The sequence below is a fragment of the Lepus europaeus genome, chromosome X (assembly GCF_033115175.1).
Source record: "Lepus europaeus isolate LE1 chromosome X, mLepTim1.pri, whole genome shotgun sequence".
Classification (NCBI taxonomy): Eukaryota; Metazoa; Chordata; class Mammalia; order Lagomorpha; family Leporidae; genus Lepus; species Lepus europaeus.
The window spans coordinates 16934268-16959477 of record NC_084850.1 but is presented as its reverse complement, the minus strand read 5'-3'; the positions used below and the strand labels follow the sequence as shown (position 1 = coordinate 16959477).

Below are 25210 nucleotides of genomic sequence, written 5' to 3'. Positions count from 1 at the left end.
TAGTAATTTTCTAAGTCTACACTTAGGAATGTTATCCATATTCACAAATAGATTTGTTTCTATCCCTTTTGTATATGTTTTTATTAAGTAACAAATAAATATATGCACAAGAGCGATCAAAAGTTTCATGAAAAATGGAATTTCAAAATCAGATTTATGGGGCGGGTGCTGTGGTGTAGCGGGTGAGGCCGCCACCTGCAGTGTTAGCATCCTGTATGTGCACCGGTTTGAGTCCTGACTGCTCCACTTCTGATCCAGCTCTCTGCTATGGCCTGCGAAAGCAGTAGAAGATGGTCCAGGTCCTTGGACCCCTGCTCCGGTGTGGGAGACCCATAGAGGGCTCCTGGCTCCTGGCTCCAGATCAGCACAGCTCAGGCCTTTGCGGCCGACTGGGGAGTGAACCAGCAGATGGAAGACCTCTCTCTCTGTCTCTGCCTCTCCTTCTCTCCCTGTGTAACTGTGACTTTCAAGTAAACAAATAAATATTTAGAAAAATAGATTTATCTTGGTGAAAACAACTTTTGAAATCCAATATGTATAAGGGTGTCTTCAAAAAGTTCATGGAGATGACGTTCTGGAGACCACCTCCTCATAGAGAGCCATTTGAAAAGCTATTCTCTCACGGAGTCAAGTGAGATAGGTAGGCAGCTAGATTAGGATCACTGAGTTGTAGGTACCTGCAAGTCACTGCCCCTCTGCCCCATTTGTAATTCTATTTTACTTGTCAATCAAAATCCCCCCTTTCCCTGGATGCATCTGCTTCACCCAGGACCTGGGGGAAGACACCATGAAAATATGGATATTAAGTTCCATGTGGAATTTCTGCAGGTATCATAAAATTACCAGGTAGCTTCATGCATGTAGAGGCACTACCTACCCCCTCATGAAAGAGGCCTAAAACTTGGGAGAGGGCTCTTTTCTGCCAGAAATCATGAATGGAGTAGATGCAGGAGTTGCTGGAGTGCTCTTTGTACCTACTTTTCCCCACCCCATTCTGTTTTTGGGCCCACTGTCCACTCATTTAGGATATCTCTCTGTGTCAGGCAACCTATGATCGTGTGTGTGTGTGTGTGTATGTTTTCTCACCTTTTGAATAAAATTTGTTATGACTTTGTACACTATATATATATATATATATATATATATATATATATATATATAAGCGCTTGGAATGCTTCTCTTTGTGCTTGATGAGGACTTGGAATAAAAAATTAATACTCCACTCTCCCACATCAGAAGCCAGATGAGACTACAATATTTCATTTTGGTATAATAATAAGAAAAGTCCTATTTTAGAAAGCAGGAAAGAAAAAGCTACCTGTTTTCACCCCTCCCCCAGCTCCAAGAAGTGCTTGGAGACACTTCTTGTGGGGAAATGAATCCCAGTTTCAGGCTCACTGCAACAAAATTCACAGTCAGACTCCACCTTCCAGCATTTCCCTCCAGGACTATAAATGTAGGTCAGATATTTGGAGCCTCCAAAGCCAGGAAGCCTCCACCATCCCTCCCCCAACTGCCAAGAGAAGGTAAAGCAAGATTCCAGACTCTTTGGAGAGAATGAGAGGGCATTTATGGCATTGCCTTGGGACTCAAAGTCAAGTCTGCCTCCTGAAACCCAAAACCTGATAAAGCCCAGAGTTTTTATCCCCAATTGGTAATCACAAATAAAGCATCTGAACAGGCATGATATCAGGAAGATACTTATGCTTCAAGGAATGGACTCACCACGGCATGTATAACCAGGCCTCAAGCAGACCAAGTGGGAACCCCGAGGACTGAGGCCTGGTGACTCTGTGACCCAGACATGTGTCAGCCTAGCACCAGTCTAGGCAGCCACAGGGTTCAGTTTATCAGCTTCCTCAACCCTTTGCAGACAGCTAGATGTCAAGGTGCTCTGTCTTGGGATTCAATACAGAGTGATGAAGTCCCACATTGAGAAGATACTCATGGTTTCTATCCCTAGACAAGTGTCTATGAATGGAGTCTCTGAACTTGTCCTGGTATTAGGAAAAGACCTGTGCCTTGATGAGACTGATTTGTTTGGGCATGTATCATCATCAGACTCAAACAGGCCTGGTGTGAACTCCCAAGATTATGCAGGGCCTGATAACTGTGAGACACAAGTATGACCCATCTAATGCCTGCCAGTATAATTGTGGGGCTACCTCTATCATTCTTCCTAAAACTTTGTGCAGACAAAAAGGAATAATAGGGTTGTTTTGGGACTCCATGCCCGGCTGGTAAAACCCAACGTTGTGGAGACCCTAATGGTCCCTTTCCCCAGGCAAGTGCCTGCAGTCAGAACTGGACCTGCTTCAGTTCCAGCTAGAGTACTATGGTCCTAGTTGATCAGTCTTTTACCCAAAGCCAGCATCACCAGTAGCTAATAAGAACAGCATTGGGCAGTGAGTCCATCTCAGCAGTGGACAAACAACAACAGAGTAAGTTTGGTCCTACCCATAGGCTGCACTGGTCTTTGGGCTGTGGGGTTTGTGTATGATCCAGCACTGAGGCATTTGGTGGATACAGAAAAAGGATTCTGAGCCAATCCCAGCTCCAGGAAGAAGCTTGAGGAGATCAACTACTCCTTTTATGTATTCCCCAGATTTATTCTAAGCAACATATTAAGTGTTTATTTGGGACAAACTTGAGTTTGGAAGTTATTATAGAATTGAAATAGTGAAAAATGTCTACAGTGAATCTGGAGCAAACCACAGTTTAGTGTGCTATTTAGTGCTGAAACAGAGGAAACATCAATAGATTAAGAAAATAAACATTTAGAATTTCTAGAAGTCAAAAGTGAACCTAGATTACTAGAAATAACATTTCAATGTGAAGATGTCATATACCAACATGTATCAAGAATTTCCAAGGAACCACAATCTGCCTTAAAGTGCACAAAAGGATGCTGGACTCAGTTGGGAAGTAATTCTGCACAGCTGAGTGGAATTGAGGGTAGTTGAAATCTGGCCTCTGTGGGTATTCGTTTGACCTACCCGTGGGACCACACAAAGAGTTTATGCAGCCCTCAGTGTGTTCTCAAATTTCTCCACAGTCTCTCACCGGGTTGCCAAGGTTACCGGGTTTGTGTACTCAGTGAGTTCTCTCGACCTCCCCTCGGATTTCACAGTCTCAGATCGTTAGCTCCACCTACTTTCACTAAATTCTAACTTCCTTCCTGTTATTTCTCCCGACCAGAGTCAAGTTTTTCTGCTTGGCTACTCGTGGTTGTTGCTTTACATATGTAAAATGGCGCCAGCTCTTTGTCTTGCTTGGCTTTGTAAGGTGAGTGGAGAGAGAGGCTAGTGTCCCTGCCGGTTCCCCTTATTTATTCGTTTTTTTCTCTCCTCCAGTCAGCCTGGTGCACTTTCCCCAGTGGGACCTCAGGCCTTGTTCTGCCTTTCCCCACCAATGTCTCGGGTTACTGAGAGGTTTTTGTCTCACCTCCCCTTCCAGCGCTGGCGAACAGATTCTATGGCTGGGCTTCTGTGGCTGGGCTCCCGCGGGTCCCGGCTCTCGCGGCTCCACTCCCTTGGCTCAGCGGTGGGCGACCTTGCTCTCCCCGTAGGTTCTCTGTGTCACATCTACTAGATCCGGAAGAGTTTCCTCTGCAGTTTTTTTTCTGAGTCTTTTCCTGAGGCTACAGTAACTCCACTTTTATTAAACTATCTTTTCCCGGACTATTGGTGCGCACCCTCACTATTCTGCCATCTACAGGGCAGTAGTTATCAAAACAGCATGGTACTGGTACAGAAACAGGAGCTAGGGACTCCATCTGTATCTCCCACGTGCATGACATGGGTACAAGTACTTGGACCATATTCTGATGCCGTCCCAAGGAGCATTGTCAGAAATGGAGAATCTGGAACTCGAACCAGTGCTCTGCTATGGGATGTTGATTTTTCTAGCAGCAGCTTAACCCTTTATACCATGATGCTTACCTTGAAAAAAAATTTTTAAAGGTCATGGAAAATGTATTATGAAAAAAAATTGCATGAATTTCATTTTTTTTGCATAAAAACTTTCTAAAGTAAATAATTAATTTGAAAGTCAGACACAGAAATAGAAAGAGACAGACAGAGGATCCCCTATATGCTGATGCACTCTGAAAAAGCCCATAACAGTCAGATTTGGGTCAGATGGTATCCAGGAGCCAAGAACTCTTTCTGAGTCTCTCACAAGAGTGGTAGGAACCCAAGTACTTCAGATTTCACCTGAGCCTCTGAAGTTGTGCATTAGCAGGAAGCTATTAATGGCAGCAGAGGCTGAATTCAAACCCAGGCCCTCCGATATGGGGTACAAATATTCCAAACATCTTAACCGCTACATCAAATTCCTACCCCTTTACCTTTTAATTATATTTTCCACAAACTTTTGAAGTGCAATATATATATATATATATATATATATATATATATATCCATGTATATAAGAAAATAGGTAGCCTAAGAAAGGTGCTGTCTAAGCTACAATTAAGTTTTCTGATTGAGAGGCAAATAGAACCTGATAGAAGGGGCTTGATAATAATCTGTTGGGCTTTAGGCCTTGTAAGTTAAGAGGCCCAGACCTATCTATCTCTTCACATGGGGTACATCCTAAGGGAGGTGTGAACCTCCTAGGGGAAGGCACTCTGTTGACTTTCATTACTTGGCTGGCCTGGGAGGAGAGCTGGCCAGGTAAAGGCAGGTGGCATCTCTAACAAGAAATTTACAGTTCTGCCTGCAATGTTGCTGACCCTACTTGACCATCCCCTCAGCTGCAGTGGTCACTTTGGAAGTTGGGCTGAGTGAAGGGCTTTTCAGCTTAGAGCCAATAAGATCTGTGGCTCTGACCTGGGCATCCTTCGACTCCAGGGCAGGTCCATTTCCAGTGATCCAACTCTTGGCAGAGCTGCCAGGGCTCTTCACAAGCTGACTTCTGCTGAAGCCCAGGCTTACCACATTGAAAGCCACTGCAGTGGACTGGCCTGTTGGGTCTCCTTGAGGGCAGATCACTGTACAGATCAGCCATTAATAGGCCTGCCACCCATTGCTTCTGATGCCGAGCTTTCTTTTCCTCCTGGTTTTTCTTAAAGCAGACCAGAGGATGCAAGTCAAGGGAGTGCCCAAGTCCCATCTCTAATCTTCGGTGGCCTGAACTACAAGTCTATAGTCACAGGCATGTTCTGTAGTAGTTTTTCTAAGGTAGACAATGCCCATGAGGAAAATTATATTCTCACTTTAACACTTTCTTTCCCTTTGGTCTGAAAGGGAGGTTTTTTCTACTTTCTGTATACTTCACTGATGGCGAAGTGAATCTAGCTATGATATTATTATTTAAGTTCTTATTTTGGCTATGCTATTACAGAAAAATGTTAGCCATCTCTTTTATAAGGTCTAAAGATTAAATTGTACGTCCTACAATATGAAAGAAGGTAAAGGAAGGAAACCTCACAGCAAAAGATCACAGGAAGCTCAATTTCTCTTTGACATAGAATTAAACTCTGATGCTCTGTTAAAGCAATGTGTTAAAGTAATCTAAAAACAAGAAGCTTAACTTACAAGGCCTAAAGCCCAACAGATTATTATCAAGCCCCTTCTATCAGGTTCTATTTGCCTCTCAATCAGAAAACTTAATTGTAGCTTAGACAGCACCTTTCTTAGCTCCTCTAATAATGACTCTGTCCTTTGTTCTAGACCCTGTCTAGCACACTTGGGCCTCATTCCTTTGTAATCATAACCTCTACTCTACCACCAATGGCTCCACTCCCAACCTGTGTGTACTGATGGTCCTCTTCCCCACTTAATGCTGTATAATTGTTCAAACCTGGTAAATGCCACTCTTAGGATCATTGGTTACTATCCTCACTCTGTCTTTTATGACCTTGTCTAAATATGATCAGAGTCAGCAAACTTGGAAGGCTTCCATAGCCTTGGCAACTCATGACGACAGCCTAGGGTGGTTACTGGCACCATAAACTAGAGTGTCAATTTGTTGGCTCAACAACAGGAGCCACTGTGCACTTGCTCCTCATGTGGGATCTCTGTCCTTAATGTGCTGTACACTGTGATTTAACACTATAACTAGTACTCAAACAGTATGTTTCACTTTGTGTTTCTATGTGGGTGCAAACTGTTGAAATCTTTATACTAAATTGATCTTCTGTATATAAAGAGAATTGAAAATGAATCTTGATGTGAATGGAAGAGGAGAGGGAGTGGGAGAGGGGAGGGTTGTGGGTGGGAGGGAAGTTATGGGAGGGGGAAGCCATTGTAATCCATAAGCTGTACACTGGAAATTTATATTCATTAAATAAAAGTTAAAAAAAAATAAATAATAATAAAAAAATGGTGATTCTCATCTAAAAAAAAAGAAAATAGGTAGCCTAATTGCATACTATTATTGTCAAAGTAAACATTTTTTATTTCATTGCTGGGTTTATGATTCATATCATAAAATCTTCTTCAAAAGAAATAGTACAACATGAATCCCTGCCTCTGTAAACACCTATGCAATTAAACAGCAAACCTACTGTTTTGCCATATGTCAATTTTCCTTTCTCTGTTTGAGACACAGAATATCAGAATTCAAAACTGTTTTAAAGTTTATCAAGTCCAAGCCGCCTTTCTATCTCAGCATCCCTCTCTGATATCCCTGATATATTATTTTTATGTTCTTGCTCAAATATCTACAGTGATTAGGAAAACAGAGGTCACCCATTTCAATGCAAGCTTCTGTGGTAGGTCCTAAATCTGTTTTAGAATAATATGCTAAGGCACAGTCTGTGTAACATTAGTCTTTTTAAAGAACTCCTTTGTTTTTTTTTCCCCTTTAATTATCCAGGCCTTGCCTTCTATGATTTGTGTGGTGACTTAAAATATGCCTGCATATTCTTTCTTACAAGTCTTCAGAAATGGTTCTCAATCTACCTCTCCTCCACCTTTTGAGTACAAACTGGATTAGTGAGTAAAATATGGTATAATTGACTGCATAACTATGACATAGAAGGCACTGAAGTTTTTCTTTATTGTTCTTCTTGGACAACTTGCCCTGGGGAAATCCAGGTGCCATGCTGCAAGGTCACTCAGTCAACAGTAGGAGACATTCATGTGGTGAGGCACCAAAGCCTGACGCCAAAATCTATCAAGAAAATCAAATATCATGCCAAGAGCCATGCAAGTGCACCCTCTTCAAAGTAGATTCTTCATACTCCACCCTTCATATATGACTGAAGTCCTGATTGACATCTTAGCGGCAACCTCATGAAACATATTGAACTAGTGCTAACCTGTTTAGTTCTTTCAAGAAACTGTAAGATGATAAAAGTTTCCATTTTAAAGCTGCTAAATTTGGGGGGCTATTTGTTGTACAGTAAGAAATAACTAATATGATATAGTTTCCAGGTCTTTTCACAAACATAGCCTCATCCTCTGGACATGTTAAATTTTGTTGATGTATATCATAACATCTAACACAATAACAGATCAAAGTTATTCTGACTCTTGCCACTCTACTTATTGTGAAATATGCTGAACTATTTTAAGAGGTACAACATAAAGTGTGAACTTGCAGTGAACTGAATCCTCAATTTTTTTTTAATATGAACCTTTGACAAGTCATGCTTTGTGCATCCTATGCTTATATAACTGAATCTTAGAAACCTACACCACAAATTCAACATTTGTTTATATTAAATATTACCTTATTTGGTTTCAAACGCTTCCACAAAGCTGAATAAATCATGTTGCTTTTTATTTGATGATAACATGAAATTATAAGAAATAAGGATTCATATGAAATTGTTTTTATGAAATTGTAAGAAATAATACAGAGAGATCCTATAATAGCCTCTGGCAGTTTGTCCTATTATTGGTAATACTTTTACTTAACTATAGTACATCACAACCAGGTAATTGATTTTAATTCAATCTCTTAGCCTCACTCAGACCTCATGAGTTTTAGGTGCACATGTGTGTGTGTGTGTGTCTGTGTTATTTTCATCAAATATGTAGATTCATAAATCAACTATTACTGTCAAGTGCAGAACAGTTAAAAACCACCACAAGAACCCTTGCACTGTCCTTTTCTAACCACATCAAATTAACTTCCTCCCCTAACCCATCCCATACCCTTGTTAATCACTGATGCACTCCTCAGTGAAAATAGCCCAGTAGGTGACTGATAAGACATTGTGCCTGCATAGAAGCACTAAAATATTGAACAAGAGATGTCAGAATACCTATATCTGAACTCTGGAAAATAGGTGAATAGATACAGAAACAAATGAAACAAGAAACAGAGGGAGAAAACAACTTTGAAATGGTAGGAAAAATGTTTAGTGTTATTTACTTGCTCATGCCCTATCCACATCCCTGGCTTTCTAGCTACCCTGAATATAGCATTCCCCATGAGGTAGTCAGGTCATTCATTCTGAAGGGAACACAGCAGACCTTATTCTCAAAGCACTGTATTGATCTGTTTTGATCCACTTGTGGGTTATTCAAAGGACTGATGCAAAGTGCTTGTCTTTGTTTTGCCTGAATCAGAACCAAACCTCCCTTCTTCCTCTCTCCCTCCTTCCCTCCCTCCCTCCCTCCCTCCCTTCCTTCTTTTCTCTTCTTCCCTCCCTCCCTCCCTCCATCCCTCCATTCCTTTCTTCCTTCCTTCCTTCTTCCTTTTTGTCTCTTTCTCCCTCCCTCCCTCCCTTCCTTACTCCCTCCCTTCCTTCCTTCCTTCCTTCCTCCCTTCTTCCTTTTTTTCTTCCTCCTTCCCTCCCTTCCTTCATTCCTTCCTTTTTCTTTCTTCTTTCTTTCTTTCTTTCTTTCTTTCTTTCTTTCTTTCTTTCTTTCTTTCTTTCTTTCTTTCTTTCTTTCTCTTTTCATCTACTAGAAAGGCAGAGTGGGGGCCAGTGTTGTGTTGTAGCAGCTAAAGCTGCTGCCTATAACACTGGCAACCTATATGGGCACCAGTTTTAGTTTCGGCTGCTCCATTTCCAATCTGGCTCCCTATTAATGCACCTGGGAAAGCAGCAGAGGATGGATCAAGTGCTTGGGCCGTTGAACCCATATGGGAGACTTGGAAGAAGCTCCTGGCTCCTCTGTTATTGATCTGACCCAGCCCTGGCCATTGCAGCCATTCGTGGAGTGAACCAGTAGATGGAAGATCTCTCTCTCTCTCTCTCTCTTTCTCTCTCTCTCTCTCTTTATCTCATAAATAAAATAAATTCATCAGAAATTTAAAATGATATTTTAAGACATATGAACAATGTGCCACTGGAGGCCAGAAATCATAGATGAGGCAAACTGTTGACATATTGACAGCCTGGGAGGAAATCGTGGAAGAAAATTTCATTCAAAATTAAGGTATTGAAAATTTCCATATACAAGGGAATTTGGAAAGCCATGCATGAGTTCAGGGAAAGATCCATGTTCAAAAAGGTCTGAGAGTACTCTAAACTTTCACCTCTGATTAATCTTTAGGCTAAGTGCAAGAAGGAAATAAAAACAAAGGTACAATTGTAAATGACTAAGCTAAGTCTCAATACTGAGACAACCTGCAAAACACTTATACATATTTTCCACCTTTTGGACTAAATTATTCCTAAATATTTTATTCTTTTTGACACTATTATAAATGGAATTTTATTATTAATTGGCTGTTTTGTCTGCCTTGTTATATGGAAACACAGCTGATTTAAACACTATAACTCTGGAATAAACTACACACATAGACCAATGGAGTAGAATAGAGAGCTCAGAATACATTACCACACACAGGGCAACTGATCTTTAACAAAAGTGCCAAGAATACAAGAGGAAAATATAGTATCTTCAATAAATGGTGTTGGGAAAACTGGATATCCATTTGAAAAAGAATGAAATTAAATATTTTTCTAACAAAACTCACAAAACTATAAAACAAACTAAAACAAACTAAACTAACAAACTAAGCAAATAAACTAAGCAAATAAACTAAATAAACTAAATAGCTTCTGTACAACAAAATAAATTATCAAAAGAACAAAAAGGCAATCTATGGAATGGTAGAAAATATTTTCTAATTGTATATCTAAAAGGCTAATATCTAAAATTCATAAGAAATTCACATAATTCAATAGCTGAATAAAAGAAACAACCACCAAACAACCTAATCTTAAAAAGGAAAAGAACCTGAATAGGTCTTTATCCAAAGAATTACAAATGTCAAAAAAGATAACTGAAAAAGTACTCAACATTACTAATCATTAAGGAAATGCAAATCAAAACATAATGAGATATAACCTCACACTTACTAAAATGGCGATTGCCAAAAATACATATTGCAACATGATAAAAAAAAAAGTTGGTGAGCATGTGGAAAAAACAAAACCCCTGTGCAGTGTTGGTAGGGATGCAAATTGATACAGTCATTAGGCTTTCTATAGCTAAGGCTCATGGAAAAAGCAAAAGTACCATACAATTCAGCAATCTGTCTACCAGGTATATATGCAAAGGAAATGAAATCAGTATCTCAAAGAGATATTTGCACCCTCGTATCCATTGCAGCATTATTCACAATACCCATGATATGGCAACAAACTAAGTGTTCATTATTGCATTAATGAAAAAAGAAAACATAATATACTCAATGGAATATTAATCAGACATAAAAAGAAGGAATCCCTGCCATCTACAATGTGAATGAACATGGAGGATATTATGTTAAGTGAAATAAGCCAGACACACAGAAAAGACACATATTATATGATTTCACATAAATGTGGAATCTAAAAATGCCAAACATATAGAAGAAGAGAGTATAATAGTGGTTTCCTGGGGCTTGGGGTTAGGAAAAATGAATCAAAGAATACAAATTTTCAATTAAAAGAAGAATATGTTCTGGATATCTAAGGTATAATATTGTGCCTACCATTAATAATTCTATAGTGTTTACTTGAAATTTGATAAATAAGCAGATTTTAAGTGTCCTAGCCACATATACACAAACACAGAATTGATAATAATCTGTGATAATGAACGTGCTAATTATTTTGACTGTAGTAATAGGTACAAACTGTATACTGATTGCATTGTTAACTTGCAATTTTTATTTGTCAATCAAATGTTTTAAAATAAAAGGATAATAATTGATAGAATGGGATTTTAAAATATTTTGGGGTGTCAATTTTCTTTTTTTTTCTTTTTTCAATATTTACTTATTTTATTTGAAAGGCAGAGTTACAGAGAAAGAGGGAGAGACAGAGAGAGAAAGATTTTCCATCTACTGTTTCATTCCCCAAATGGTCACAACGGCCCGAGCTGAGCCAATCCAAAGCCAGGAGCCAGGAGCTTCTTCAGGTCCCCCATGCAGATGCAGGGACCCAAGCTCTTGGATCATCTTCTACTGCTTTTCCAGGCCATAGCAGAGAGATGGATTGGAAGTGGGGCAACCAGGACTCGAAACAGTGCCCATACGGGATGCCGGCATTGTAGGCGGCGGCTTTACCTGCTATGCCACAGTGCCAACCCCTTATAGAATGGAATTTTAAAAAAGTAGGTCCCCATATATGCTGTATATAAAAGACATTTTATTTATCTTTTTATTTAATCTCCTTGCTTTTGTCAGTTGTTAGAGACTACCAACATCCTTTGCCTAGTGTTCCCTACATTTTCTAACCATATCAACCCCATCTCCATTTCTATCTTCACAGTCTCTCTCTTTTCCCTAATTCTACCTTCAATTTATAATGATTATATTGGGTCCATCGGGTTATTTCAGGATACTATCTCTATCTAAAGTAATTTATTTAATCACATATACAATGTCCCTTTTACCATGTAAATTAATGTGCAGATTCTGAAGATGAGGAGGTGAACATAATTTATAGATCACTATTCAGCCTAACATATTTTGCTTAGCTGAAATCCAGACATATTGTTTAAACAGCCTAGTTAGTCTTTCAAGGATCACCAGTCAAATTCACTCATTTAACTGCAATGCATTGAATGAAATAGAAAAAACCACCATAAACTGGATATAACAACTACCCTGCACCAAATCCTGGACACACACAGACTTATCTAGGATCATGATAACTCTTATTTACTGCTAGTCACACACTTTGCCTATCTCAGGGCAATACTTGGAGTACTTTTCAGACTTAATGTAATTGGTTCATAATTCATTTCAACATATCTTCACTAAGATATTATTTTGGCTGTTTGTATTAGTGACTTTAATTTTCCCATAATAAAAATACAGTAATTATTTGTGTTGGTAAGTAGAACAAACTGATACTTAGGGGCCGGTGCCATGGCTCACTTAGTTAATCCTCCACCTGCGGCGCTGGCATCCCACATGGGCGCCGGGTTCTAGTCCCAGTTGCTCCTCTTACAGTGCAGCTCTCTGCTGTGGCCCGGGAGGGCAGTGGAGGATAAAATGTACCCAATGCTTATTGCTGTTCAATTCACAATAGCTAAGATGTGGAATCAACCCAAATGCCCATCAATTGAGGACTGGATAAAGAAATTATGGGATATGTACACCATGGAATACTAATAGAGGTTTAAAAAAAAAGTGAAATCCTGTTGTTTACAACAAAATGGATGAAACTGGATGAAATGGATGAAACAAAATGGATGAAAGCATCATACTTAGTGAAATAAGCCAGTTCCAATACCATATGTTCTCCCTGATCTGTGATAACTAATAGAGCACCTGTAAAGGTAATATATAGAAGTGAAATTAACATTTCAATATGCAATGACTTTGAGGAGCCCTTGTCTCAACTGTTGAGGAACAGTTTTTTTTTTCCATACTATTGTTGAACTCCTTATTTAGTATAGAGTTAATTGTATGTGTAGTATGTGTATAAAGTTAACTGAAAATAGATCTTAGAAAAAGTAATAATGGGAATAGGAGAGGAAGGAGGAAGAGGGGTGAGAGTGAGTTGGAGATTGGGTACAGTGGGAAGAATCACTATACTCCTAAAGTTGTATTTATGAAATGCATGAAGCTGGTATTCCTTGAAAAAAAAAAAAGGTTTCTGGGGAAAAAATAGTGCAGGAGACCAACCCTCTTCTTGTCCATATGAATAAGGGCTGCCATTTACTATAATCCACTCATTGTATAATAATCCATGACTTAGAATTTTTCTAACATATATATCTTGTATATAAGGTATATCATTAATTTTCCCCATCTGATTTCAAAGATGCAGAAATTTCAAAATTTTGACTAAAACATAAAGAAATACTGAAAACAAAAACACCTACAGTTTTTCCATTCCGAAATAACAACTATTAACACTGAAGTAACCTTCACATTTGTATAGATTTATGATGGATGATTTTGTGTGCATGGGATCATACCACACGTTCTATTTTGAAGACAAAATTTTCATTTAACTCTATGTTATGGGCATATTCCTAAATAAATGAATGTGAGTTTAAAAAAAAAACCTGATACTTAGTTATTATGACCATATTTACAAAAGACAAGAAAATAGATAAAAAACTTAGAAAAGCTAAAAAGTTCTTTAAATATATGTAAAAATAAAATGAGAATGTATTTAAAGTACTTCAGTATGTATTTAATACGTGCAAAATACAAAAGACTGTGAGGTACATATATACATGAATGTAAAAATATCTGTATAGATACATATACATATATATAGTTAATTTTCATGTAAAAACTTGAAATACATGCATAACTTTTCATAATTAATATTTTGTATGAAATTTTTGAAGAAATTTCTATATAAAATATGTATGTATATCCCCCCCTTAAAATGTGAAACCATATCCAAATGGTAGCAGGTTTTCTAATCCTTACCATACTAGATCTTCAAAGGAAGTTTCCCATTACCAACTAAAATTGATTCTTAATGTATAAAAGGAAATCTTTGTTCAGGAGTTCAGATTCAAAGTTCCATCAGTATCTGTGGCAATTTTACTGGCTGCAAATATTTTTTTAAATATTATGCAAAATTCCATTCTATCTTCTCCGCCAGTTGGTCACAAAGAGAGTTGTGGAATATTTGTTCTCTCATTGTTTGATTCCAAAATGATCTTAGAGTCTTATTGTTGAAACACTATCTGCTAGGTTTGTTGCATCTGTCTACTTAATAAACCTGTAGTCTAGGTATTCATCAAACATGTTGACTGAGTGAGGTCGAAAACAAACTAAAGCAGGAAGGTCCTTTTATACCCTTAGCAATATTTAGGACATTCTTTTTTGCAACTACTTAAGACTGCTTTAGGGTTTGCTAAGTTACCCTCCTCCTCTTTCCCTCTCCTTTCAGCTTATGCTATCTGTTTTGGTGATCAAGTGCTTTGCTTTTATTTACACATATATCTAGTTGGGTTATTTTAATATAAGGGAATTACTATGGATCTCTCTTTAAGCTTCATTTCTATTCTGTGCCACTAAATCCAAAGGATAGAAATCTTTTAGAGACTGTGGATGTTGTTAATACTTCTATAGTATCTACCACAGTTGCAGTTAGCAGCAACTGAGGATTTGCCTAACCCTTCTTTTCCACATACATCAAGTCACATGATTTTTTAAGTAAGTGGTATATATTGATATTTCATTGTTTCTGTGTTTTTCTTTGTTTCCGTTTGTCTTTCTAAGCTGTGAGCTGAGAGGGTTCAGAGCCAGACTTTGAAATGAGTCAGCTGTGTGGGGCCCAGACACTGAAAGAGGTTTCCGTAGCAACGGGAGATGTGTGGGAAAGCCTTCTGCACACTATAGCTTAGGAAGGAGGATTTACTGAGTGAGGTGCAAAGCCTACCCTCTATCCTGATGGTATTTTCTTAGTACAGGAATACTCGATTTGTGTTAGTTTGAGCTAATAAACATAATAAAATTTCTTCTCAAGGCAAACTGTTCATTATTTGAACACATACTGTTTTGAAAATAACCATGCAATAAATAAAGCACTATCAACCAAAGGAGGTAAGCTTTAGTCAATGGAAAATAGCTAAGGGATCTTATTGATCTAATCACAAACATGTTCACTGCAACAATGAATTCAGTCTGGTAAAGGTCTTTCCTCCATACTTTTCTTTATAAAGTGGTCCTTAAATATATAGAAAATATCTGACACCTAGCAGCCAGTTTTCTAGAAGATATATTCATCTTACAAGCAGTCCTTATTTGGCCTGCAGTTAGTTGACGCAATTGGTTATAATGGTACTAAGCAGGCCACGTTTTCTGGTTCGGTTCCCTATTCTCTAAACTCCGGGTATTTGCATTGTGATGCAGGTATTGGGCAGTAGTGAAAAAAATCAGTGTATTTCCACATCTAGTATTGAAGAAATAACTCCAAAATCATTCTGGGAATCTCATCCTTCTGTAATATAGAAGTTAAGTATTGCTTGAGGTTTTGAAAGTCCATAACAAAGTCTATCTGATCTAAAAAAATTCAATCAGACAATTAGAGTAACTGTAAATAAATCCCAAAATATGAAAGATTTTATGAAACATTGTATCTCAAACAAGACCCAAAGTTGTTTGTTAGGTCACGGGTATCACCCCATAGTCTTGGGGCTATGGTGAGAAATTGGTTTATTAAGAACCATTCTAGGCTGGCGCCGCGGCTCACTAGGCTAATCCTCTGCTTGCAGCACCAGCAATCTGGGTTCTAGTCCTAGTTGGGGAGCCAGATTCTTTCCCGGTTGCTCCTCTTCCAGTCCAGCTCTCTGCTGTGGCACGGGAAGGCAGTGGAGGATGGCCCAAGTGCTTTGGCCCTGCACCCACATGGGAGACCAGGAGGAAGCACTTGGCTCCTGGCTTCAGATCAGCACAGTGCGCCGGCCGTAGCAGCCCTTTTTGGGGTGAATCAATGGAAAGAAGATCTTTCTCTCTGTCTCTCTCTTTCTCACTGTCTAATTCTGCCTGTCCAAAAAAAATTTTCCATTCTCTACACTCATCTTTCCCTTGCGCCTTTTTTTTTTTTGGAAGATTTATTCATTTACATGAAAGGCAGAGTTAGAGAGAGAGAGAGAGAGAGAGAGAGAGAGAGAAACCTTAGTTCCACTGGTTCACTCTTCAATTGGCCGCAAGAGCCAGGGTGGGCCAGACTGAAGCCAGGAGACAGGATTCTCTTCTAGGTCTCCCATGTGGGCACAGGGGCACAATCACTTGGGCGATCTTCTGCTGCTTTCCCAGGTGCATTAACAGAGGGTTGGATCAGAAGTGGAGCAGTGGAGACTCAGATATATAGCCATATGGGTATAAATCATAGGTGGCAGCTTAATCTCCTACACCAGAATGCCAATCTATGCCCTAAACTCTTGTTACCATTCTGCAAAATAAATAAATAAATAAATAAATAAATAAATAAATTCCCTTAGAGAATTATTCATGGATTTCTGAAATGATATACATTCTACCTATAACTACCTCAAATTTGTGGTCACAATAATTAAAATATTAGTTGATCTTTTAAAATGGGACAGTTGGAGCAAGCATTGTGGTTAGTGGGTAAAGCTTCCATCTGCAATGCCAGCCGGTTTGTGTCCCATCTGCTCTGTTTCTGATCTAGCTCCCTGCTAATGGCCTGGGAAAGCAGTGGATGATGGCACAAGTACCTGGGCCCCTGCCACCCGTGTGGTAAACGTGGAAGAAGCTCCTGGATCCTGGCTTCATTGCTGCCAACTGGATAGTGAACCAGTGGATGGAAGATGTGTGTGTGTGTGTGTGTGTGCGTGTGTCTGTCTGTCTGTCTTCCTCTCTCTCTGTAACTCTGACTTTCAAAATAAATAAAATATCTCTTTAAAAAATAAAAATGATGTCTATGTACTTTGAGTACACAAAGAGGAAAAAATATATGAGTTTTCTCTTTTTAGGATCTTCAAATACAAATGTGGATGGATGAAAAGAAAAGGGAAAATAGTATACAGTCAATTAAGGTTTTTGATTACTAACCACAAACTGACTCTGGCTAACTTAAGCAAAAATAAAAACCGTATTGAAAGGACACTTGATAGCTCACAGAATCAACAACAGGTTTGAAAAAACAGATTCAGAAAATAGTCAATAACCAAAGGTAACTTGGTAGAGAGAAATACAAAGTCACTCCATAACACAATTGATAATATTGACCCATTACTGTCCCCTAAGTGTGAGCTGTGAAAGTTATCTTCACTGTCTGTCCTTGCAACTGTGTTTGGCTCAGTAGTGCTGTCCTCCCTACAAGCTATTACCTGCAGACTCTGCCATGATACATATTGACCAGATATGGTTGAAACAAAATTATGAGATATTATTCCTCTGTGCTCCATATTATATAAGAAATTAAGGGTATTAAGTTATGAGTTGCTTTAAAGTTATTTTCATGCATTTCACCAATATCATTCATTAATATCTAGTTCAGCCCTTCAAATTTCATAATGCCTCCCTTCTCAAACCACTCATTGCCCACAGGGAGTCCTCTTTTTTATTTATTTTCTTTTTTTAATATTTTATTTATTTATTTGAGAGGTAGAGTTACAGACAGTGAGAGGAAGAGACACAGAGACAGAGAGAGAAGTCTTCCATCCACTGGTTCACTCCCCAAATGGCCGCAAAGGCCGGATCAGTGCCGATCTGAAGCCAGGAGCCAGGTGCTTCTTCCTGGTCTCCCACGCAAGTGCAGGGGCCCAGGGACTTGGGCCATCTTCTACTGCTTTCCCAGACCATAGCAGAGAGTTGGATTGGAAGAGGAGCAGCCGGATCTAGAACCGGCGGCCATATGGGATGCTGGCAGTGCAGGCGAAGGATTAACCTACTGCACCACAGCGCCAGCACCATGTCCTCTTTAACTTGGGAAGACATTTTCCTTCAATACAATATTCTTAAAATTGGCTAATTTAATAAAAGGAAGGGGGGATTCATATTTAGCTGGCTACTCTGACTAGAAAGATACAATGCAGGAATTTTCAACCTGATTGCATCATGGTCATTAAAGGGAAAATGTGATTATGCTTACTTCACTTCTGTAAGAAAAAGTCCCAGTGCACTAGTTTTTACAGCATGCATTTTCCTCTCATTCAATAAAGCAAATTATTTGTTAGGGGCTGTGAGAGACCACATATTCTCCTGGTTTTGCTTCTATTCCAGTAAATGTCCAAAACTTGACTTCAAGTAGAGTGTTTTGGGTTTCAGTTCTGGTGGCATTTCTTTTAAATCAACACTCATTTGTCAAGAACTCCTAGAAAGCTAAAGAACAGTTTAACATCTAGGTACTGATAACTCCAAAAATTTACATTTCCATACTAAATGTCTCCTCTGATATCCAGATATCCATCTGTGCCTCTGTGTACTTATCATTTACTCTCTGATATTTCAAATTCAACTTTTCTACAAAATCTTACCCTACCACCCGGGTCTTCTTCCAAAAAGCCATGACTCAGTGAAAAGCTGTAGCATCCTTCCAACTTTCTAAGTCAGAAATTTAGGAGCCAACCACAGGGGGAATTCTAAAGTTGCATAGAAAAAAAGGAATGAAAAATAAGTTTATTTTGATTAAAGAAATTGAAACCATTATACTTAATGAAATAGACCAGTCCACAAGACACACACCCTGTGTTTCCCCAAGCTGTGGTAACTAACAGAGTATCTAAAAGGTAATGTATAAGCGTGAAATTGACATTTTGAGCTTCAATGATTGTTTACAGCCCTTGTCTCCACTGTTGAAGAACAGCATTATCTTCTTCTTACTATTTGTTGAACTCTTGGTGTAGGGTTAATCTTATGAGTATAAAGGAAACTGAAAGCAGATCATTGTAAAAATTAAGAGGGGGAAGAGGAGAGGAAAGAGGGTGGGTTGGGTGGGAAGTTTGTACACCTTTAATATAGTTTAAAAAGGAGAAATTGAAATCCACACGCATGAGAAGTCTTCAAAAGCTTCATGGAAAATACATATTATATAAAAATAAGCATGGCTTTCAAAGTATTTATGTGAAATAAACTTATGTTTTAATTACATTTTCTGTGAACTTTTTGAAAACTGTCTTGTCCCTCACTGCCTATAGCCAATCTATCACCCATTCTGTGACTATCCCCAGCTAAATATGCCTCTAATCTATCCTTATTGGTCCCTTTCTACAGCTATCCCCCTAGTCTAAACCATCATCTTGTTTAACATGGACAACCATAATTTGCTTTTTACACAGCAGACTTAGAATATAAGATGAATAGTGCCCTAGGAATTAGGAATTGCTAGATTCAGCAGTTCTCAAGTCATAGGAGAGGAATAAGTTCAGGGACTCATGGCCAAAAGTGAGTTGTTAGAACTGAGTGTGAAGAGATGCACAACCTTAAGAAAAATAATATGAAAGACATGCATTCATCTACAGAACAGTCTAGGGTCATAGTAGATGAGAAAATTTTAGTAGAGACTGTAAGGATTAGGATTAAGGAGTTGAGAAACTTGCATTCATTTTCTGCAGAGAAGGTAACTTGCACCAATGACTCTTAAGATGATCCTGAATCTGCCTTTGGGGATGAAACTTGGTCATAGTAAAGACTCATTATGTTGAGTTGGCACCTAGCATATAATTTGTCTTCCAGGAAGGTCTGCTCTAGCTCCTGGGTTAATTTAGTTCTGCCTGCTAAATCCAAATCTAGGGAAGGAGATAAAATGATAAACAGGGATATACTGATGAATACAGAGAGAAAGGGAACTGAGGTGCAGTTATTGAAAAGAGCAAGAAAGACGTTCTTAAACATTGGGGAGAGGCTTCACCTATAGCTAACTCTATTTTTCAAAATCCTCTTTCAAAAATCATAAGAAACTTTATCACACATTTACAATTAGACATGAGTATATCACAATACTATGCATCTCCTTTTACCAGTCTCCCCTTCCTTATTGCCTTCTCACCAATTCTTCTCTGCTATTCTTTAAACACGCTAGGCTTGCCCCAGCCTTGGGAATTTATACTTGCTATTGCTTCTGCCAAGACCCATCTTTTTTCACATACTCTCATCATAGTCTCCCTTTATCAGATGTTCTTCTTGACATTTTCCACCTGAAGTTTCTATCTGCCTTATTCTCCATACTCTCTCCCCAATAGAATCTACTAAAGTTCTCTCTCTCTCTCTCTTCCTCTCTTCCTCCTTCCCTCTCTCCCTCACTATCTCTCCCCTTACTTGTGATAACCATAGCATTTTACAATGGTGCCAGACTTCTAGTATACATTCAGTAAATATTTGTTACTTGAAAAACATGAATATGTAATCTAATGCAACCTAGTCATGAAATACCCTAGAGAAAACCCTTCATATTAATTACTAACAAATGCTAAGAAAGAAAGTTTTACTTACTTGAGAAGCATCAATCTGGTTGGATAGCATCCAGGAACTATGACAATCCCTGCCAACACCCACTCAGAACCCCCTTTGCCCCATCCATCTGCTAAGTGTTTCTATTAGTGTATTTGCCTTGCGGCTTTGTTTTCAGTCCCATCTAAACTTTCTCTTGCCCAAAGGAAGAAGTAAAATCTCAGTACATATTTAGCCTTTTCCTATTCAGGACTTCATGTTATTTCTTTTCCTAGGCCTTCTGAACCACAACGCCATCTCCTCAGTGGCTGTCCTCCAGCCAGACCACCTGCCCTGTTCACCACATTGCTGAATTAAAACAGATTCTGATTTTCCATAGACTTAGTGAAGTACCTGCCTCAAATTGGAAATGTGCAAACTAAATTGTGCATGGGTAGAAAAATTGTGGGAATACCTTTTCAAGCTGCTTTTAGTAGCTCTTTGGGTAGTTGTACTTATGACAATGAGTAGCATAAGATTGCATATATGCTCATTAAAGCTTAGAAAAATTAGCAAGAACTAAGTTTTTTCAGAATTCAAAAAGGGAAATGTATACTTATTTATACAAAACCAAAATAAGCACTAATTATAATACTGAAATTATTTTGGGCATTCATTTCTATGATGGTTTTACATGGGGTATTTTATGAAAGTGGCTAATCAAGTTTTCTGGTATAATAGAAAATTCAGCTCCTAGTGCACTAGAGTTTAGGAGCTATGGAAGGACCATGATATTTATAGTAAAGACATATTCAAAATTCCCACCTCTTCTTCAGAATGATTTTTCCAACATTAATTTTGGAGATAAGAAATAAAAATTCCTACCAGGTTGTTTTATATTTAGTTGTAGTTGGAATGTTTTCATGACTAATCTCAGGTTGAGCATGGTACAGATAAAAGAGACATGAAATGAGAACAAGAATATAGTCACTTACTGTACACACACAAAAAATTTCAACTCTCAGCAAGTTAACCTCACTTCTTTGAATCTCAATTTCTCCATGTAAACAATGAGGAGATTGAGTAATAACAGTTCTCAAGTGAGAGTTGTACAATATTCCTAGGGTGTATTTTGGAAACGTATAGTGGTATTGTCGCAATTTGGCAGGCATATGTCAGAGATATTAAGAGTTCTACAATATACATGACAGTTTTGTACAATCTAGAATTGTCTCTTTCAAAATGCCAATACTGCCCCTCTGGGGAAACACAGAACAGGATAATTTTTTAAAAATCATTTTCCAGCTCTGACATTCCAAGATCCTGTCATACTACCTCTTTTAACCCTACTGATATCCACATGTAAACTTCTTCTATTTGTAGCCAAATGAACACTTTTAAATCTTTTATTACAGTTGATACTTTTTATTTGATGGAAGTATGCACTGAATATGACAAAACAACACAAAATATGAAAGAAAGGGAAAATGGGCATATGCAGTTCCAAGGTTTCTATGTATTTTGTGAAGTGATAGAATATTAACTCTATGCAGACTATGAAAAGTTAAAGAAATATACTGTAATCTTTAGGGTAAATACTAAAATAAAAATCAGAAAGATATAAAGCTACTAGGCCAAAAGAAAAAATTAAATGAATTCCATTGAATAGTGGACAGGTAAAGGAGTATTAGAAGAAAAGCAACAAAAGGGACATTAGAAAATAATTAGAAAAATTGCAGACCTAAATCTAACCATAGCGAATAATATTATAAGTTTTGAAGGTAAATAAACATTCCAGCAAAAATGTGTTATCAGAGATACACTAGAAATATTGAAAAAATTTATTGAAATATTATTGATGGTAAAAAGATATAAATGTAAACAGTATACATAGGAAGGGAAGCGTCACAATATAGCATAAGATAAAATAAACTTCAACGAAAAAATGCTACCAAAGATAAAGTAGGGCATTTCACAACAAAACTGGGGGGTTCCGTTTATCAGGAAGACATAACAAACATAAGCTTATGACCCTAATACCATGTTACAAAATAATGAAACAAATTTGACAGTGTGAAAGAGAAAGTTATACACATCCGTAGTGACAGCTGGTGATGTGAACATTCTTCTTTCAGCAATCGAAGAACATGATAAAATAAATCTGCCAAGATGTACAAAATGTGAACAACTCTCTCCAATGATTATGAGTTAGTTTATATTTGTAGAACTCTGTACCTTCCAATGACAGAGTGTACATTCTTCTCAAGTGCAGATAGACCAATGTCTGGATAAATGAAGATGAAGTCTAACATATTTAATAGGACTGAAATCATTCAGGGTATGTTCTCTAATCACAATTGAATGAAATTACAAGTCAATAACAACAATATATCTCGAAAGAAGACGAACACTTGGGAACTAAGCAACTCACTTTTAAGTGATGAGAAGATAAAGCATTAATCACAAAGAAAATTAAGAAATATTTTCAACTGAATAACAACACTGAAACTATAACATATATGTTTTGTAATATAGATGAAGTAGCATTTACAAGAATACTTATAGCCTTAAGCATATAGAAAGAAGTGCTTCACATCAAAAAAAGCTAGAGAGAAAAGAGCAAAGATATCCTTTAATCTTCAATAAGTGAAAGGAAATAAATAATGAGTATAAAAAAAGACATCCATGTAACGGAAAACAGAAAAACATTAGTGAACATAAAGAAAATTGAAAGCTGAAAAATGCAATTTATCAAATAGAAAAATAAAACAGAAAATCTAAATTGGACAATGAACCTTAAGGAAATCGAATTTGATTTCACTTTTATCAACTGTTTAAGAAGAAAAAAAAAATAATCTTTAAAAAACTTCCTGGGTCCAGCATTGTGGCACAGTGAGTTAATCTGCTTCCCGCAATGCTGGCATCCCATATGGGTTTCTGTCCCCACTGCTGCTCCTCTTCCAATCCAGCTTCCTTCTAATACCCTGGGAAAATGGTCCAAGTGTTTGGGCCCCTGCCACTCATGTGCAAGACCCAGATGAAACTCCTTTCTGGGCCCCTGCCACCTACGTGGAAGTTCCAGATGAAGGTCCTTTCTCCTGGCTTCTGCCTCTCTCAGCTCTGGCCCTTGCAGCCATTTAGGGGGTGAACCAGATGGAAGATTCTCTCTGTGTGTGTGTGTGTGTGTATGTCTGTCTTCTCTCTGTGTAACTTCCAAATAAATAAATCTTTTTTAAAAAATAGAAAAGTATATATATCATAACCATTTATAATTTTCATCCTGGGAGCATAGGATTTTTTTTTTCAAAAACAAAACAACAACAACAAAAAGCCACAAGGATGGGAACTTGCCCAAATGGTTAAGATGCTGCTCAAGATGACTTGCATTCCATATCAGGTGTCTGGGTTTATGTCCCAGCTCTGCTTCCCATTCCAGCTTCCTGAAAGTTCAGACCTGTGGGAGGCAGCAGCTGATAGCTGTCACTCATGTGGGAGTCCCAGATTAAGCTTCCAACTTGTGACTTTGGTCTAACCCTGCTTGTTGCCAGCATTTGGGGAGTGAACAAGTCCAGGAATACCTCTCTTTGTCAATCTGTCTTTCTCTTTGTCTCTCTGCATCTCAAATAAGTAAATCAACAAATTTTTAAAAATCAATGTAATGTTCCATTTGTATTGAATAGAGGACAATTAGCATTTGGCAAAATTAAATATCCACTCATAATAAGAATCTTCTATAAACTGTGTATCAAAGGGGATGTTGTTATTGGGATAGCTTCATCCGGTCTTCACAGCAATGTATTTAGCCTTGTGAGGAAAATTGTAGCCCAGTCTTCACTTCAGTACTCCTCTCCAGCACCTGATGGTTGTGGTGACCAGATCTTAGGGGACCTACTTCTAACTCCAACAAGAATCTACAGCCATTCGCTGCTACCTGTCCTACGATCAGGTCATGTCAAGGCTTTTGTCCACATTACCAGTGGAGGATTGCTGGAAAATATCCCCAGAGTCCTCCCTCCGAAATGTGGTGTGGATCTAGATGCCTGGACCTGGAGGATCCCTAGGATCTTCTCATGGTTACAGCAAGAAGGGCAGCTCTCTGAAGAAGAGATGGTCAGAACATTTAACTTTGGGCTTGGGACTGCCCTCGTGGTATCAAATGATCAGACAGAGCGGATTCTGAGGGACATTCGGCAGTACCAGGAAGAAGCCTGGGTGATTGGCAGTGTGGTCGCTTGTCCTGAAGGTTCCCCTCGTGTGAAAGTCAAGAAGCTGGCTGAAGCCATGCAAATGAATGGCTCAGTACTGGAAAACAGCTCCCTGAAAAATCATTGCTCCGTCCAACCCAGAAAGGCAAGAGTGGCTGTCTTAATATCCAGAACAGGCTCAAACCTCCAGGCACTCATAGACAGTACTCAGGATCCAAATAGATCCTCACACATTGTTGTTGTCATTTCCAATAAAGCTGCAGTCACGGGCTTAGAGAAAGCAGAAAGAGCTGGTATTCCAACCAGAGTAATTAATCATAAATTATATGAAAATCGTGCAGAATTTGACAATGCAGTTGACCAAGTTCTTGAAGAGTTCTCCACAGACATAGTCTGTCTTGCAGGATTCATGAGAATTCTCTCTGGTCCCTTTGTTAGAAAATGGAATGGGAAAATGCTCAACATCCACCTATCCTTACTCCCTTCTTTCAAGGGTGCCAACGCCCATGAGCAGGCTCTGGAAGCTGGAGTCACAGTCACCGGCTGCACCGTGCACTTTGTATCTGAAGATGTAGACACCGGACAAATTATTTTACAAGAAGCTGTTCCCGTGAAAAGGGGTGACACTGTTGCAACTCTGTCTGAAAGAGTAAAATTAGCAGAACATAAAGTATTTCCTGCAGCCTTCCACCTGGTGGCCTGTGGAGCTGTATGGCTTGGAGAAAATGGTAAGATCTGTTGGGTTAAAGAGGAATAAAGCCTAATTCCAGAGTGGAGCTGTTTTGAAAGAATTG

At 38.5% G+C, this 25210-nt stretch overlaps 1 protein-coding gene across 1 annotated transcript; it reads left to right on the top strand.

Moving 5' to 3' along the window:
- Nucleotides 1-566: 566 nt before the first annotated feature.
- LOC133752487 (trifunctional purine biosynthetic protein adenosine-3-like) lies at nt 567-25210 on the top strand. Its single transcript, XM_062182995.1, has 2 exons — nt 567-631; nt 23892-25210. Exons 1-2 carry the CDS (start codon nt 567-569, stop codon nt 25171-25173), a joined length of 1347 nt encoding a protein of 448 aa, XP_062038979.1. The 3' UTR covers nt 25174-25210.

Coding starts and splice junctions, on each gene's coding strand:
- LOC133752487 (XM_062182995.1), top strand. CDS start 567: ATGACGTTCTGGAGACCACCTCCTCATAGAGAGCCATTTGAAAAGCTA. Junction 632..23,891: donor CTATTCTCTCACGGAGTCAA/GTGAGATAGGTA, acceptor TGTATTGAATAG/AGGACAATTAGCATTTGGCA.